Raw genomic sequence first — 17503 nt, forward strand, 5'->3', positions numbered from 1 at the left:
AGTTCCTTTTGCTAGCTGATAGTGATAATCTACTGTCAAATCATCAAAGCTTATATAATAAGAGTGGCCGAATTATTCAGTAATAAACATATATAGTAAATGGGAGAATCACAACATTTTGTGTTTTTCAGTCCCCAATGCTAAATTTCAATAAAATGGCTTACTTGTAGATGTGTTTCCAAACCAAGTTTTATATAGCTGAATAGCATCCTACAAATGGAAAACTAGAAAAGTAAATGATTAAGCTAGAGGCTCTTTTACTGCTACGAATGGAATAATGAAAAAGTAATATGAGGCTTTTTCTTGGATTGGAGATGCATCGAAATTTTAATTACCAAATGAATTGTGGAGTTTGATTTGCCATCTGATAATTTACCTACTGATCAATGTTTATCTGCAACGGAGATATGAGATATCATTCTCACTATCATTAATATGATAAACATCATACAACTTTAGGATCAAATATTTGATATGATGGATAATTGGTAATTCTAATCGAGACCTGGTGAATCTTTTATAGAGTAAATGCAAGAGGGGCATTCCTATTCTGTAGAGAGGGCCAGCAAACCGTGGTGGTGGAATTATCATATTATTGTCCACATCATTGATGGTTGCTTTGAGGCCAAGACTCATACACCGGTAAAAGAGCAAGGAACAAAAATTACTGCTAAGTGTGTTGCTCCTACAGGTCCAATTGCAACTGACATGTACTTTGATGAGCAAGTGAAAGGCAATTGCAGAGTCTGCACTAGGTAGGTTTGGTGGCTATGTTTAGCTCTTGAACCATACTCTTTGTGGCTTAAAATTATGAAAAATGATGATCTAGTATCGCACACAGACAAATTCAATATACAAAAAATAAAAGAGACCAATTGTAGTAAATTAAAGTTAGTTGAAATTTTCTTATTTTCTTCTTATATTTAAGACCAGAGGGAGTCATCATTTTCAAGGCTCTTTAAATACAGCTATATGTACCTATTCTACTCAGGTTCAAGTATTGAAAATCTCCAATAACTTATTTTTTGGCAAGATTTCGGAAAATTTAGGTAATTGTTCCTCTCTTCAGCATCTGTCCATTGATGGAAATGATTTGTCAGGAACCATCCCAGATAGTATTTTTTAGCCGCATTATTTGAGTGTACTAAACCTGCAGGATAATAAGCTATTGGTCCTTTGAAAAAAGGAACTGGTAAACTTTCAAATCTAGTGGAATTAGACATATTTCTTCTGCCTTAAAGTTGTTTCAAATACAGAAACAACATATAAGATGATCAACCCCGACTCCTCCAAGTGGCTTCTCAGTTGTCAAAGCTTGGCTCAACCCTTCCACAACGACCACTTCATCCTCATAAATTTTATAATTTTTTTTTATATTTGCATTGGAGTTGTTCTTAGAAAAAGAAAATTAATGAGTTTAATTTTCATTCATATTATTGATGTAAATAAATATATATTATCAACCGATTTCAAACTATTTTGAATATAATTTGTAAATAATTATAATAAAAATTAACAGGTTTATCAATGCCCTATTTAATAATCCATCGTTAGATTGATAATATAAAAAAGTCTTTACATTATTATTACATTTTGCTTAAATTAAAATATTATCGGTGCAAAAAATTAACTTACATTATGTATGAAATATCAAGTTTAATTTATTGTTTTATGTATTGCGATGACGGAATTTTCGTAGGCTAGCTTTTTGGTGTTTTGTCTACAAAGTCGTACAAGGAGCCACATAATCTATAAAAATTTCCACATTTATTGTTTTAAATAATATTGTGATGACAATGTCTTTTCTAAATTAAAGGAGCCACGCCGGCCACTTCATAAAAATTTCCACAATTATTATCTTAAATAATGCGATGACGGAGGCCAAGTTACTTTCATAGAAATTTCCAATTATCTGTTTTCCAGGGCCAACAAATTCATATATTCAAGATGTAGATATTCACAAAACATCAGAAAATCAACACAAAACCCATGACATCTATGAAGATTAAATTATTATCAACAAAATTCATGACTTATACGGACCATGCATATGCATTGAATACTACTTATACATGCGTAAAAGTTACACGTTTAGCTTGATATCATCAAGAAATTTTGTGTGGATAATTTTTTTAAAAGATGTTTAGCTTCATAGAAAAGGAGGATCTCTGACAACAAAAATGAAAGAAAAGATGAGTCTGTATGGGTAACAAGTGTGAGTAAAAGAAGCTCTACCAAAAAAAATGAATGAAAAAGGTTTATTATCTTTTTTAGTTTTTAATGAAAGAAAAGACGAGTCTGTATGAATAAACCTTTTTATATTTTTGCTTTTAATTTTTAATAAATGTTTTAGTGTTTTTGGTCATTCTAATTTTTCTCTGTTACCAGTTTTGGTCTTTATTAACAAGTAACAATTACTTAAATAGCTTATAAATTAAAATAAGCTAACTAATAGGTTATTAATTTGTTTTTCTTAATTTTGCCCTTTGTAAGAGACTAAATCCTTTCCCTGTACCTAACTTTTCTTGGTATTTTTTAATTTATATTTAATTCACATATTACAAATTAAAATTAAAAAATTATGTTTGATATATAATAGTTCGTCATATTTTTTTACAACAAAATAAGAAATAAATATATCAAATACTTAGATCTTGCTTGGAATTTTCTCCATGGTTCAATCCCTTCTCAACTTGCAGCATCTTGATCTCAGCATCAATATTGATTTGTCGAACAATCATTTTTTTAGAAGAAACCCCAGTGAAAACAGAGAATTTATTTGCATTGGTCTCATTAAATTTATCAAGAAACAAATTGACTGGAAAAATTCCTTCAAATATTAGAAACCTAAGGTCGCTTGAATTTTTTGATTTGTTAAGAAACCTGCTAGATGGTTCAATTCCTCAAAGTCTTACTCAAGTTAATCGACTCTTCATGTTAGATATTTCAAGGCATGCCTTAAGTTCAATATTCACTTTTTGTGATGGCTTTTCTGGAATTCTTCCTAATATCTTTGGGAGCCTCACAAGGCTTAAGGTTTTCTCTGCTGAGTCAAATAGTTTCACTGGTTAATTGCCTGCATCACTGGTGAATTCCCCATCTCTTCAGATGCTTATTATGAACAATAATTCTTTGAGTGGTTCAATTAATTTGAACTGTTCTGCAATGAAAAATCTAACCTCCCTTGGTCTTGGTTCCAATCAATTCCATGTTCCAATCTCTAGAAATCTATCAGGTTGTCTAAGATTGGAAGCCATTAATCTTGCTAGGAACCATCTCAATGCTGGAGTACCTGTCACTCTCAAGAATCTTCAGTCCTTAACCCAACTTTCAGTTTCAAACTCCAGCTTGCATAATTTGTCTGCAACACTAGAGGTTTTAGGTCACTGCAAACTTAAGTACAGTAGTCGTCACAAGTCACAATGAACTTCTACAATGAAGAAATGCCACTAGGTCAAAATCTAGTGTTCAGTAATCTCAAGGTGTTTGTTTATCCTTGCCAACAGTCAGAGCAAAGGTTCAATCCCAAAGTGGTTAAGTCGACGCAAGAAGCTGCAGATGCTGGATCTGTCATGGAATCATCTCAGTGGTAGCATTCCCTCATGGTTTGGCAAATTTGACAACCTCTTTTACTTGGACTTATCAAACAACTCTTTCACTGGCAACAACCACAGAGTTTGACTATGGTCTTGAGTCTCCAACACCGGAATTTCTCATTAGAAGGAACTCTCTCTCACTTTCCCTTTTACACTGGAGGAAACTATGTAAAGGGTATGAAGTACAAAAAAGTTTCAAGTTTCAGTCCATCTTTGTTCCTCAGTTACAACTAGCTTCAAGGACCAATATGGCCAAGTTTTGGTAACCTGAAAGGGCTACATGTGATGCAACTGAAACATAATAGCCTAAAAGGACCAATTCCACACCAGCTATCAGGTATGACAATGTCAGAAATTTTGGATCTATCTCACAACAAACTCTCTGAAGAAATACCACAAACATTGGTGAAACTTACTTTCTTGTCCACATTTGATGTGTCTTACAATCAGTTGCATGGGGAAATCCCAATAGGGGCCAGTTTGATACTTTTTCCTATGAAGCACGAACATCTCTTGTTTAAAGTATTGTCGTGTCAAACATATTTCCAACACTAACACTTATTTGATACTTATTATTAGGTGCCCAATTTTAAAATTATTTTTTGTTAACTTGGACACTTAAACTACACTTTTACATAACTAAGACACTTGAAAAAATATAGAAGGATGGTTAAAAAAATGAATATACCATCAATTTAAATATTTTGTTATAGGTTGTTATTATATTTCATTTCATTATAATGTTTTTCTTTGTCTATGTATGCAGTGTCCCCATATCTTATATTTTAGATATTAGTCGTGTCAAAATGTCCGTATTTGTGTCATGTTCGATGTTTGTGCTTCATAGACTTTTCCATCTACAAGCTTTGAAGGGAACAGGGGTCTCTACTACCATTATGGCACTTCAGCATGATCACCAGAAGTTGGAGATCATTGGTTTTCCATTTGGATTTGATGCTGTTGCTGGTTTTCTTATAACCATCGCCATTTGTTTCACTTCTGGATGAATCTTTTTTTTCTTCCATAGAATGAAGAATGCCACTACAATGAGTTGATAGATAGTTGAATTAAAGTTCAATTCATAGCTGTATCTGTAGAAAATATTTTATTAAACTCGTTAGCATTGTTATATTTTTTTTTTCCTTTTTCTTTTTGATAAGCAACTAGCTTGCTGCCTAGCTCCCGTTGGCTGTGCTCAACATTTTTGAATCACTTGAAGTTATGGTCACGAGACATGCATTATTAACTCTCTGGAATTATGATTCGTCCATTGAAAATAACAATTATGTATAAGAATATAGTATTTTACTTTTCTCTGCACTTAATAAAAAAAAACTACTAGCAATAATTTGTAATAGACAATAAACCAATCCTCCATAGTCCAAAGTCCATAGTCCAAACTCCAATGAGGAGCGGATCCGGAAATATAAGGGAGGGGTAGAATATTAAAGAAATAAACTTTACATACGTTAACGAGTTTTCAGTGCATATGTAGTTATTTGTTAAATTTATATAAAATCCTAAAATATATGAAAGAAGAAAATATCACCATTATCAAACAGTTAATAAAGAAATATATAACTAAAAGTATTATCATTGCTAAGAATAGAGATATTATCATACAAATTAAAGAGACAAGACTTGACATTAACGAGTAAAATAAAGAAATAAATTAACTACAAAAAAAAAAAACTATAGAAATAAATTATGTAAATCAACTAGTAAAAAAGACCTGCCAAACTCACTTGCATTTTATAGATATAGAAAGTTTTGGATAAACAGCAGGAAAATAGAATGAATTAAATTTAAGTAATACCAATGGTCTTGGTTTCCTATGATAATTATCGTAAGGATTATTCAATAGCGTATCGGGTTCGAATCCAATAAAAGAGCATACAAACCAAAAACTAAATTTAAGTAATAATGCATTTGAGAAAAATAAAAATGAGAAAATAGCATATTGTTATGATTGAGGGAGAACTCAGATTGATGAGTGTTCTTACCGAGTTCTTCACTCGTCCAATCTGTCAAATGTTATCTTCTCCTTGTTCCGAATTTCGTCACCAGCAAGGGGTTTAGAAACTTGAAAAAAGACTTTGATTGTAAAGTAAGTAATATGTCTGAGGTGTTTGTAATGAGATCAATGAGACTTACCTTCTCTTCTGGTGTTATATGTCTTATAATGGTCGTAGCTATCAAGTTGGTAAATCCCGAGCAATCACCCACTACGAACATGTGAGTATGGTGGGCATTGTACAGTACACAAGCCCTCCAAACTATGAGTCTGATTTGGATGAAAGAGCTTCATGATGATGGATGTTTCAACAAAGATGGCCGAGTTGGATTGATGAGGGTTTTCTCTGATGTGTCGCGGTATATAAAGTATTTGACCATGAAGGTGATGTCTAACATGATTGATGGAGGTGTTTTAAAGACTGAGATGATTGATTTGTTTGTCTTCGATTAACTATTGTGACGTAGATGTTTAGACAGGATGACAACTTTTTCAGACAAAAATTTAATAGGCACTGTAATAGTGTTTTCCATTGATAGGACATAATGATGATTCTTGAAAACTTTATCACTTGTTGAGAGGTTTGGTGTTAGAAGGAGTATCTAAGTTATTCTTGTCCCTTATTTTCAATTGTAGGTTTGTTCTAATAATTCCAAAATATTATATTGTTTAGGAATCAAGATAGGTTTGTTCTAATAATTCAAAAATATTATATTGTTTAGGAATCAAGATTAAAAATTATTTATAAACACAATTTTAGACATTTTGACTAAAGATAAAATTACAACGATCGATCAAATATCTAAACAGATAATATCTCAGGAAACTTAATTCATATAATAATTCATGCATTATCTTCAACCAATTAAATTAAATTCTGCTTAGTGTGAAATTTTGTTTAGCTCAATTGTTCGAATCTATTATCTAATATTAAGTGGCATATTCGTAAATTCTGACCAAACACAGAGGATATTAGGAGGAGCACAGGATAACGTGTGGTAAAGGATTTTTCCGTGGTACAAACGAATTTCTCAGTATTTTTTGTTTTTTTCCCGCAAAGATCAATGTCTCAGCATTTCAAGTTTCTCTCCCACCAATAATGGGGTCCTGTTGTTGAATGATCGACCAATAAAACTATACCCTCTGTTCGAAGCCAAAGTTTCAGAAGTGAAAAAGGTACAATCTTTCCAAGTTTGAAGGGTATTACTATTATGGCACAGTTCACTACGCAGGGTCGCCTGAAGCTGCTCTTCAATGGGGAGGGTGTGTCTTCTGTTTTGGAGCACAACAAGGACCCTTTTCTCTACAACAAGTGCAGATCAGTTCAAACCCACAAGAGAAGAACAACAAGGTGCATAGGTTCTTCTGCCAGAATTTACTATGTATCATCATCTCTAAGTAACAAAACCCACCTTTGTAATGCGGAGGCATGGCTCACTTCTGGCAATGGGAGTGTTCATGATGAATATGATGATGATGTGGAGGATGATGATGATGATGTGTTTGACCGAGATGGGTTGTCTTGTTTCCGGGGTTTGGTGTTGGACATAGCTTACAGGTCACTTTATTCTTTAGAAGAATTGTATCTTTTTAACTATTGTCAAGCATGCACAGCAATAATTTGATGTTGTAACTTGTAACTTTTTTTTTCTCCTGAATTTGTGCTTTACGGGATTGGGAAAGTTCATTTGGGGTTTTACACTTCAGGGTGGTCTTATGCTTTTATAATTCCTTTTTTCTGTACTACTTTTTTTTATTCTGAACCTTTCCAGCTGGTTTTATAGTAAGTTTTTTTTTGGTAGGTTGTTCTGTCACTCTAGGAAGACTAAGTGAGTTGATGTGGTGCTTTGGGAGTTTCATGATAAGGTGTTGATTGTGATGCATTATTCTAATTGGAGTGATGATAATAATTCCTTTATTATGGAGTTTCATGGAAAAATTATGAGAAAGCCCGTTGTGTTAAATAACGGCCATGGTGGAATGGCGTGGTGGATTTTTTCGCCAACCATAGGCAATTTGTGAAGGGAGGCCTGCCATGGCGATGCCATAAGGCACAATGGTGTGTATATATTGCGGAATTTTGGCCTTCCGCCACGAACTTCCATCTTCCATGGATAACACTGAAACAGTTGGTTTGATTAATTAATAATTACCAAAAAGATGGTTCTTGAAGCCTGGTGTTGTGTAAATGGATACTTCTGCCATGAATGGTAGATGCATGAGTTAGTTCATGAGGTGAGGATTCAATGTGGGATTGCCACACACTCTCCTCCAATGTGAGGGCTATGATAGGTTTTCATAAGTTTTCATACCTTCTTGAGTTTGGACTGGACTTAATTTAACACCAAAAAGCTAGCTCATGAGGTGAAGATTATCTAAGCCTTTATAAACTCTACTTTGGCTATATCTGTAGTCGATGTGGATCTCAATATGTGTATTTTACTTTGGTTATATCTATAGTTGATGTGAGATCAATATGTGTATTTTATCTATGAGTGACTATTTTATGACATATTTGTTGTTTGCTTCGGGAAATTCAGGATCGCTATCCAGGTGAATTTGCATTATTTGTGATGTGGGTTCTACACACATGCGTGTTTGTATTTCTCACTTTATTATTTTTTGTATTTGCTATCGAGATAAGATAAATGTAAGAACCAAAATTGATAACGAGTTGGTTGATTATGCATGCTTTCAAAAAACGATGTTGTGTGAAATAGTGTACTTTATAGCCTCAGTGTTTAATGTGTGAATAGTATGAAATTGTGACGATTTATTTTCTCTTGTATAGTCATCAATATCAAGACACCTGCTCAGTTGTTTGCTTATGGTTCTGACTGCTGTCATCCTGCTCCAGGCCAGTAAATGTCGTAGGCTGGAAACGTGCTATATGTTTGGAGTTTATGGAGAAGGTCAGATACCTTTGCTCAGCCTTTTCATTTGTTATGTTAATTATTGTGTGCAATTAGACTACTTAAAGTAATTTATCATTTTGGGATCGACATGAATATGTGTAAAGTTTAAAAATCCCTTGGTACTTGATGCTTGATTAAGCCATGCCATAGCATTTGCATAATGTATTGGTGCAATTTCTTAATGCATGTCATTTCCAGGAGTTGAGCGTATTTCTGAACTTAGCTTCCATTTATTCGCTTTTTGGTTCAATGTGTAATCTAAACCTGTTTTGTTCCCCAGGCCTAATGGTCAATTTGCACATACCAAGACACAAACACAAATACTGATTCCAGCAACAATTGTTGACTTTCTATTTCTTTCTCTTTTTAAACAAACACTGAAATATGGTTATGTTTTGAAATCTCGCATTTCCAGGCTGATGTACTGGAGTATTATGCTAAGACAGTGAACTCCCCCAGTGGTTCTTTCTATATACCAGCTGTTTTAAGGGTAAGCGCGCAGTAATGCTTTTGGTTTATTAATATTTCTGGTGCTTGGCCACCAGTGAAACCAGTGACTTTACTATCAGCATGTTTATTTTTTTATGTTATTATAAATGAATATTAAGCAAACAGTTATTGCTGAGAATTTTCTTGTTAATTGTCTGCTCCAATAAAGACGAGCTCAACTTAATCTTCTTTTGGTTATTGGTACAGGTTCCTCAATTACTTCAGGTTGTTAAAAGAAGAATAGTCAAGAACAATCTTAGCCGAAAAAATATACTATTTCGGGACAATTACACCTGTCAGTAAGTGCTTTATATTGAACTTTAATTTTTAATAAATCTAAAAATGTTTAATTTCAGTCATTCAGCACAATAAACAGAAACTCCTTTTTTCCTAGCCCATCCAAATCCAGGGTTAAGGAGGAGGGTTGTGTTAGGCCCTGGGCAGCCAACATAAAACTCAATATATCGAACACGTTAGTAGGCCAGGTTGAATAATCAATCAGGATTATCACTGCTGGAGGAAATTTAGGGTCCTTCATATATTCTGTAAAACTGATCATTCAACACCAGTACTGAAAAGATTCAACTGTGTGTTACGAGTTAGGACAGAATCATAGTTGCTTGGAGGATTAAAGGTAAGAAAAAGTAGTTACTAGTTAGTTAAGACTGATAGTTAGAGGGTATTGGTTAAATAGATGAATTGGGAGAGGATTCAGGGAAATGAATTTAGACAGAACCCAACAAGGGCTTGCTCAATTATGAAAAGGGAAACTAATGGAGGAGAGATCTTTCTCCTTGTTCTGTTCGCTTTCACTCAAGCAATATAATCATGCTTTTCTTTTCTATATTTCCATTGTGGGTTCCTAACATCATGTATAGATATTGGAATTGCAAATAGAACATTTTGTTATGTGGATGGATGATATCCGTGGTGTTAACTGTTAACAATTTAGTGCATACTTCTGGGAAAAGCCCAATCGGTCATGCTTTCAGTTGTGCTATTTAAGTTTATGCTCCCATCCCACTATCAAAGTAAGGAAATCCTAGAAGTTGATTTTCTCTTTTGCTATTAAAAGGAATGATTCTCCATCTGTGGGTTGTGGGAGACTTGAGACCTAGAAAAGAATTCCCTACTCCTTAACTTTCGGAATAAAACTATTGAACTGGGCATCAATTTACAGAACTATAACACCTTAATTCAGCTGAATTTTACCTTTGGTTGGGATGTTTTCAAATATAAAATCCCTAATCATGTCCCCCAATCTCTAGTTTGGCACAGCAAGATTCATTCACTTAGTAATTTATTAGAATAAACCATCTTATAATATGAGTTGGTCATAATTCAACCTCAAAAGCTCATAGGGTGAAAGTTGCACCCAACTTGTGTATATTATTTTGGCACTATCTCTAGTCAACATGGGTGGGACTTGGGTTTTTCCCAATACACCCCTTCATGCCTAGATAATATGGTAGGTGGCCCAATAACGAATCTGGGATAGGCTCTAATACTACCTTAGAATAGGGGTTTATGCCTAACTCAACCCCTAAAAGCTTTTTATGAAATTACCAAAAAAAGGATGCAATGGTGATCTTGCCTTTTAAGTAATTAGGTTAGTTGAGATACAAGTCCTTGCACTGATATGATATTTACCTTATCAACAGGTATTGTTCTTCGCATGAGAATTTGACCATTGATCATGTTATGCCCACTGCACTAGGTGGAGAATGGACATGGGAAAATCTAGTAAGATAATCTTTTATGCATGTAGAAAATACTGTTGGAAACTACATAATAATAAACATGTTCTATTTTCTAAGTTGCCAAGATTCATTATAACTTAAAAGAATAAAGTTAGAATTATTAGCCTAATTATTCTTTCTTGTAAATTGTATATTGTATTTGTTTTTTCCATGTAATTATTCTGTATATATATATCCCTAGGCTGAGTGTGTTTTTCACTCAAGCAAATTTCAGACAAGTATTTTCTCCTCCCTTAGAGTTTTTAGTTGGTATCAGACTGGCTGAGTGGCTGACTGGGTTAATCCCATCTCTGCTGTGCATCCAACCTTTGCCAAGGCTGAATCTCAGTCCCATGTTCATTGTTCCTCGGACTTGGCCTTATTTTCTGTCTCTCCTGGGAATTTATGGCCAACCTTTGAAGTCTCTTCACCAGAATTCATCTTTGTTGTTTTCTTTGTTCCAAAATTTTTTGTGGAAGCACTGTTCACAGTACTGTTTGCCCATACTGTTCACTGGGTGCTTTCCAGAGGCTGTTTTCTCTGTCTGTTCTCTGACATTGTTTGCTATTCGATTTGGACAGTGGGTTATTGTATCCATCATTATTGAAGTCTTGGCTGTTCATGTTTTTCATCCTTTACCCCTATGATGCTGCTCCTATTTCGTTACATTTGTTAAATACATCTTAACAGCTTTTTGGCCAACCTTTGATTCCTCCAACATTCTGTTAGATAGTGAATACAAGGAATACTTTCAACTTAAAGCAGCCCAATGAGGATCATCTTCAAATGCTGTAGTCCATACCAGTAATTCTACAACTTTTCTCTCATTCTGTGCTAGTTGGATCCTTGATGTTGGATTCTAGTGCTTTTGATCACATTGCTAGTAATCATTCTCTTTTCTCAAATTTTTCATCCTCATTTCATCACCCTTGGTGATGGTTCAAAGGCTAAAGCCATTGGAATCGGTGAAGCTGTACCTCTTCTTTCATTAACTTTGTATTCAATTCTTTTTATATTTAGGTGCCCTTTTATCTTTAATTCCATTAGTTAACTTACTAGCACTCTTAATTGTTCCATAACCTTTTTTTACTGAGTCTTTTTCATATGCAGAATTGGAGAATTAGAAATGTAATTGGCATAGGCTTTGAATCACAAGGACTACTATCTTTCAACCTTCATTATCTACCACAGGTGCTATTTTAGCATCCCCTAACCTTCACTGTCATTTAGGTCACCTAAAGTATACAATTTAAAAAGATGATTCCTCATCTCTCCGATTTACAATCTTTTGAATTGAGTCTTGTCAGCTTGGGAAACATGTTCAGGCTACATTCCAAAGAAGGACAATAGTCAGTTAGATCCTCCCTTTGATATTTGTTCATTCAACTGCTTGGGGTCCTAGTCCTGTTAGTTATCCGAGGTTATAGGCATTTTGTTTCTTTCATTGATGATTTCTCAAAATGCACTTAGATATTCTTAATGAAAAATCATTCTAAATGTTTTTCTTCTTCTAAATTTGTGTTCTAATATTAGTACTACACTTGGGAAAACTAGCTGTATTTTACGTAGTGACAATTCAAGAGTGTTTTTCTCCACTCTTCAATTCTTTTACGTCTTCCTATGGTATGATCCATGAATCTAGTTCTAATTCACGCAACAAAATGGAATTGCAGAAAGAAAATACTGTCACCTTCTTGACCTTCCTGGGGATAGGGGGTTGCTATTCTTATAGCAAGCTATTAATAAACTGTATGTCATCTTCAGTTTATGTAACCAAGTTCCTAGCTGTGTATTTAGTTGTACTTGTTTTGAGCATGATCTTTCTCTTGCAAAGATATATTATTTGCTTGTGTTTTCAAATGCATTTTTTTTTTTTAACTATCCAATTGTTAATCTTCATATTTTGAATCCTCAAGAGTCAATCTTCCCAACCACAATAATTTTTCCTTGCTCACTCATCACTTATCAGCTTCATCTTTGGCATATGGCTCTAGAACTCATACAATATTTGCTGATGACAGGTGACTGCTTGTGCCAAATGCAACTGCAAAAAGGGTAGAAAAACTTTAGAGGAAGCAAAAATGAAGTTGATTAAGCCCCCAAAGGTACCACCTACTTAACTAACTACAACATATATGCTTTCTTTCTACGATGTCTTGATTGCTACCAAGAAGGGGTTGCCAATGTTATAATTCCAACTTTCAATTACGTTGTTTTGAAACACACTACCTATTTCAACATATTCATGCATTTTAATGTTTCCTCTTTCGTGATTAAATAGAATGTTACTCTTGTAATTCAGGTCCCAAAGGACTATGACATTCTCGCCATACCTCTAACTGCCGCAGCTCTAAGAATGCTGACATTAAGAAAGGGAACACCTGAAGAATGGCGTCAGTATCTAAGGTCTCCTTGAGTTAATCATCAAGGTTGTTGTATAGTCCTGTATGTCATGCCATCCACACTAAATTTATCCTTGCTCACCCCCCTCCCCCCCGCCCCCCCAAAAAAAAACAAAAGAAATTAAAGGAAGAAAAAAAAATCCTGATTTTTAGTTTATTTCAAGGCACTTCAATTTTATAAAGAAATTCATTGTAAACAGTGCTCTTCAGTCCTAATGATTGTGTAAAATCTATGCATATTAATTCCTATCTGCAGTTGTATATTAACGTTACTTAGCAGACCTTCATCACTTGGATAAATATGTGGTACTCTTGGTGAAATTAAGAATTGATATGTAACTAATCTAATCCTCAGAATATTTACCTCATCTATTATGTTTGTTCACCCTTGTGAGTTGGACTAGTTGTGTTGTGTCTGTCCTAACCTTGACTAGGGCAACCATCTCATTCTAAATTTGAATATTTCATCCCAAAAAATTTAGAACGGATTATCATGCTTCCAAAATATAGTAATGGGATCACCTTGTATTGCCTTTAGTGCACCCACATTCAATTTCATATTTGATGATAATGTAGAGTTGGTGCAAGATCCGTACTAGTAAGTAATGCATGCCCTGAGAAAAAACTAAGCAACATACACAAACTGTTGATACTACTTTAGCAAGAGTAATGCTTCTTACAAGAGTTTAAATTCAAGTGCAATCAATCTAACCTTAACCTGTAGTGGTGTAAGGTCCTCTTACGTTAACACAAAATGAAAATAATCTATTTAGCAGAAGAATCTGTATTCGATTCTCATTATATGTAAAATTTCGTTAAGCAAGTAATAGTCACAGTGAGTTGGAGACACCCATTATTTTTTACCACCACAAAAAAAAAAAAAAAAGACAATCAATCTTGGTATTAGAAGACATTTACTTAGGATACTAAAACTAAAAAAAAAGTAATATCCAATCATGTTAAGCAAAATGTTGCTATGACATTCTTTTTATGGGGTGTAAGTTATTTAATTATCTTAATGCTTTAAAATTTATAAAACAGGAGGTTTTGTAAAAGACCTGACAAATGAAATGAATTATATATATATATATATATATATATATATATATATATATATATGTTTAACAACTTGGAAATGTTGAGTTCTGATCCATCTTTCGTTCTCATGCTATAGTACCATGTTCAGTCTTTTTCAGAGTTTGAAAATGGTATTTTCAGACATAATAAATGTCCTCTAAATTTTATATGGTTGCACAGTAGGAGTCTTCTGTTCTGGCTGGCACTTCACATGGTTCTCTGTTTCAATGGAGAAACTTGTGTAGTGTGTTGATCTGCAAATAGCACGACTATTATGCATTGGTTCAGAAATGGACCTAACGCATGACCTGCTGTAGTTATGCCACTAGAAGTTTTATTTTGCTTCAATATATAGATTCAAGTTAATATATATATATATATATATATATATATTATAATATCGAAAATAGTATTTAATTAAAGCCAATTTAATGGCATTCGACAATTATTGAAATAATGAATTGTAAATTAGTTTCTTTATCAATTTAATTATGGATGTAATTTTAAAAATATTGCGTATAAGTGAGATAACATTTTTTTTTTGTGCAAATCACAATTCGAAACAATTTTACAAGAACTATGTAAGATTGATTTGAGTGACAAAATTCTCCCTCAAATATTTAGCATAATTATATATCAACAACTTAAACTCAAAACTATTGAATAAACTAAAACAATTTCAAACCAATTAATTTACACATTTGGTGCTAACATGAAGGGTTCTTCAAGTAACGTTATTCATACTATTAATCATTTGGTATCTTGCGTGGGAAAAATGACAAGGGAAAATAATTTCACTCACAACTTTGTGCATTACAATGGTGTAAAAAAAAATCTAATGTGGGCTTGGTGTGGATATAATTAAACTCTGTGTTGGTGTAAAAGTGACGTGGATTGCAAATAGCACAAATCAAGGAAAAAAGGGAAGAATTTAAAAGTGGCATGTGGCACAGCCGCACAGGTCGTTCGAGCAGATTGATGGATCATGAAAAGAATCCATCCTAATTCCAGCATATCCAATTATCCATGGGGTGGGCACATTCCTATGCCACATTATTGTTTAAGCATATTTTATAGTAATATTTTTTTTAACATACTTTCTATAAAGTTAAGGTTATATTCACCAAAAAAAATTTAAGGTTATATACTCGTAGAGTAAAATTTTTATATTATTAATTAATAAAAAATTATTATTAATATAACTTATAAGATAATTATTATAAAATTAACTAACTTTTCATATATTTTGGTTTGCAATGGAATATTTTATATTGTTAATGTATAATTTATTTCCTTCTTTTTATTATTAACTACATTTATGAAATTTTACAAAATAATACTATTAATGAATTTCACGTGTAATTTTATGAGTTTGAATAAATTTTATCCAATAGGAGGATGCTACTTAATCAAATGAGCACGTGAATTAGATAACATAAAACTGTTTTAGTTTAATTAATGACTATAGATTTGAGTATTTAAATATGCATTAATTGTGATAATGGTTTTATTAACATGTGTTCTAATAATATTGATTAAAAAATTTAAAAAAATCATATGACAACACATTTAAAAATTATAAGGGACACATTTTATCACATTCTAATATTATTTTTTCATTTTATTTTTTTAACTAATGGCCTTAGAATACTTATTAGCATTTATCTTATGTTTAATATATGATTTTTTTATCTATAAAAATAAAAAATAAATATAAAAAAATTTACAACAATTTAAACATTCTCCTTCCTCAACGGAGTTACACTCACTAGCTAGAAAATTTTACTTTTATACTAAGGTCTTCCACCAATAAACCAATAAAGAGTGTGTTACCTAAAAATTTTCCATTTATTTAATCCAATGTTTTCCATGAATCCCTGTCACCTCTCACGCCTCATCTGATGAAATTATTGCTTGCGGTGCCCCTCATAAGTACAGTCAAGAGTCATGATTCATAAGACCACATATCCATTCCCATTTCCAATCAAACAAGGGAATAGTGCCCCCTTCATTATTTTAATTTCTTCCAACCCAGGCCAGTAGTCATAGACATCAAGTTAAAACTCAGCCAAGTCAAAGAAGCATAAGAAAGAGGTCACTCACTTACTGAACACTTTTAAATGCAGTTTGATGGCTGCGAATTGTAGTACCATGTGTATGTATGTCTGGTCACTCACAGTCACAAAAAGCAAGGCTAATTCATGCTTCATTTTCAAGCACTTGTTGGGTGGTGATTTAAGTGGCTACTTGTTCAAACCCAAATTGTGTGTTTGAAGCTCAGCATTTATACCAAGTTCTTCCCATAAAAAATAGTGATAAATCTTTGTTAGAATTATAAGTATATATAAAATAAATATTTCTCTTTTAATATAATTTATAGTTAATCATCAATCATGATTCGAACTTTAAATCAGTTAATTAAAGTATAAAAATTACGATTATTTATGTCAATCATTATTTGGTAATGACGTAGTAGTCTTGTTGTTGTTAGCATGATCAAGATGCATGAATCATCAATCAATAGGTGATAATACAAGAATGCATGGGTATATATTATTGTGGTTGATAGGAAGATTGAACCCTTTTATTTAGACAGCATGGCATGGGGAGATTTTGGATTGGAAGAGACCAAAGGCCCATTTGTTGTTATGTGCAAGGCCACGAGATGAGAGGAATAAGAGCTACATTCAGTTCGTTATGTAACTCTCTAGGATCTGTTTCAAGCTGTTTCTTTCAAAGACCATTCATTTTCAATTAATTACTCATCCAACTTTGGTCCCACCATAAATAATAATTCATCATGCGCACATATTGGTGGTGGATTTTCGTTTTGTTTTAATTCTTTAGTTGTCAAGCAATCAATCAGAAACCATATTGTAATTGGGGTTTCGCGGCAATGGATTCAGTGATAAAATTCAAATATGCATTCATTCATGAGGTTATAAGGTCAAATGTGAAACCTTGACATTTCCTTTTATTTACTACTTCTGAAGTTAATTATCTTTTGGCTATTTTATATATAATTTTACATAACACTTTATAATGTTAAAATACATTTCTTTCAATAACCTCGCAACATTCTTGGGAAGTCAATTCATACTGTTCTAAAGATTTGGGACAATTCTCTTTAAAAAAAAAAAGATTTGGGACATAGCATATTGGGATAGTTTACACAATGACCATTGACAGCAGGTTTAAACATTTCAAGCTTAATTTATTACAAACTTTTCAAATTGGATAAAAAGGAAATAAGGAATTCCATAAAACAAAT

At 33.0% G+C, this 17503-nt stretch overlaps 2 protein-coding genes across 3 annotated transcripts; both read left to right on the forward strand.

Moving 5' to 3' along the window:
• The first annotated feature begins 3165 nt into the window (after nucleotides 1-3165).
• On the forward strand, nucleotides 3166-4603 carry LOC114391078. The gene is made up of 3 exons (XM_028352069.1): nucleotides 3166-3375; nucleotides 3507-3589; nucleotides 4363-4603. Exons 1-3 carry the CDS (start codon nucleotides 3166-3168, stop codon nucleotides 4601-4603), a joined length of 534 nt encoding a protein of 177 aa, XP_028207870.1.
• A 2008-nt stretch (nucleotides 4604-6611) lies between these two features.
• Nucleotides 6612-13558, forward strand: LOC114389168. Of its 2 annotated transcripts, XM_028349786.1 has the most exons (8): nucleotides 6612-7168; nucleotides 8468-8522; nucleotides 8941-9015; nucleotides 9222-9313; nucleotides 10676-10757; nucleotides 11864-11944; nucleotides 12775-12858; nucleotides 13056-13558. In XM_028349786.1, exons 1-8 carry the CDS (start codon nucleotides 6822-6824, stop codon nucleotides 13167-13169), a joined length of 930 nt encoding a protein of 309 aa, XP_028205587.1. In that variant the 5' UTR covers nucleotides 6612-6821; the 3' UTR covers nucleotides 13170-13558. The 2 variants fall into 2 exon arrangements, with proteins under 2 accessions (XP_028205587.1, XP_028205588.1); XM_028349787.1 differs by lacking the exon at nucleotides 11864-11944 and having other exon boundaries at nucleotides 6614-7168.
• The last annotated feature ends 3945 nt before the right edge of the window (nucleotides 13559-17503 follow it).

Source organism: Glycine soja, chromosome 16, assembly GCF_004193775.1.
Source record: "Glycine soja cultivar W05 chromosome 16, ASM419377v2, whole genome shotgun sequence".
NCBI lineage: Eukaryota > Viridiplantae > Streptophyta > Magnoliopsida > Fabales > Fabaceae > Glycine > Glycine soja.

What these genes read in the sequence shown, in the direction of transcription:
- LOC114391078 (XM_028352069.1), top strand. Translation starts at nt 3,166, where the DNA reads ATGAAAAATCTAACCTCCCTTGGTCTTGGTTCCAATCAATTCCATGTT. An exon ending in ATTTGTCTGCAACACTAGAG is followed by an intron (nt 3,376 to 3,506) that starts GTTTTAGGTCAC and finishes CCTTGCCAACAG; the next exon opens with TCAGAGCAAAGGTTCAATCC. An exon ending in GTCATGGAATCATCTCAGTG is followed by an intron (nt 3,590 to 4,362) that starts GTAGCATTCCCT and finishes CTATGTATGCAG; the next exon opens with TGTCCCCATATCTTATATTT.
- LOC114389168 (XM_028349786.1), top strand. Translation starts at nt 6,822, where the DNA reads ATGGCACAGTTCACTACGCAGGGTCGCCTGAAGCTGCTCTTCAATGGG. An exon ending in ATATACCAGCTGTTTTAAGG is followed by an intron (nt 9,016 to 9,221) that starts GTAAGCGCGCAG and finishes TTATTGGTACAG; the next exon opens with GTTCCTCAATTACTTCAGGT. An exon ending in ACCTTCATTATCTACCACAG is followed by an intron (nt 11,945 to 12,774) that starts GTGCTATTTTAG and finishes TGCTGATGACAG; the next exon opens with GTGACTGCTTGTGCCAAATG.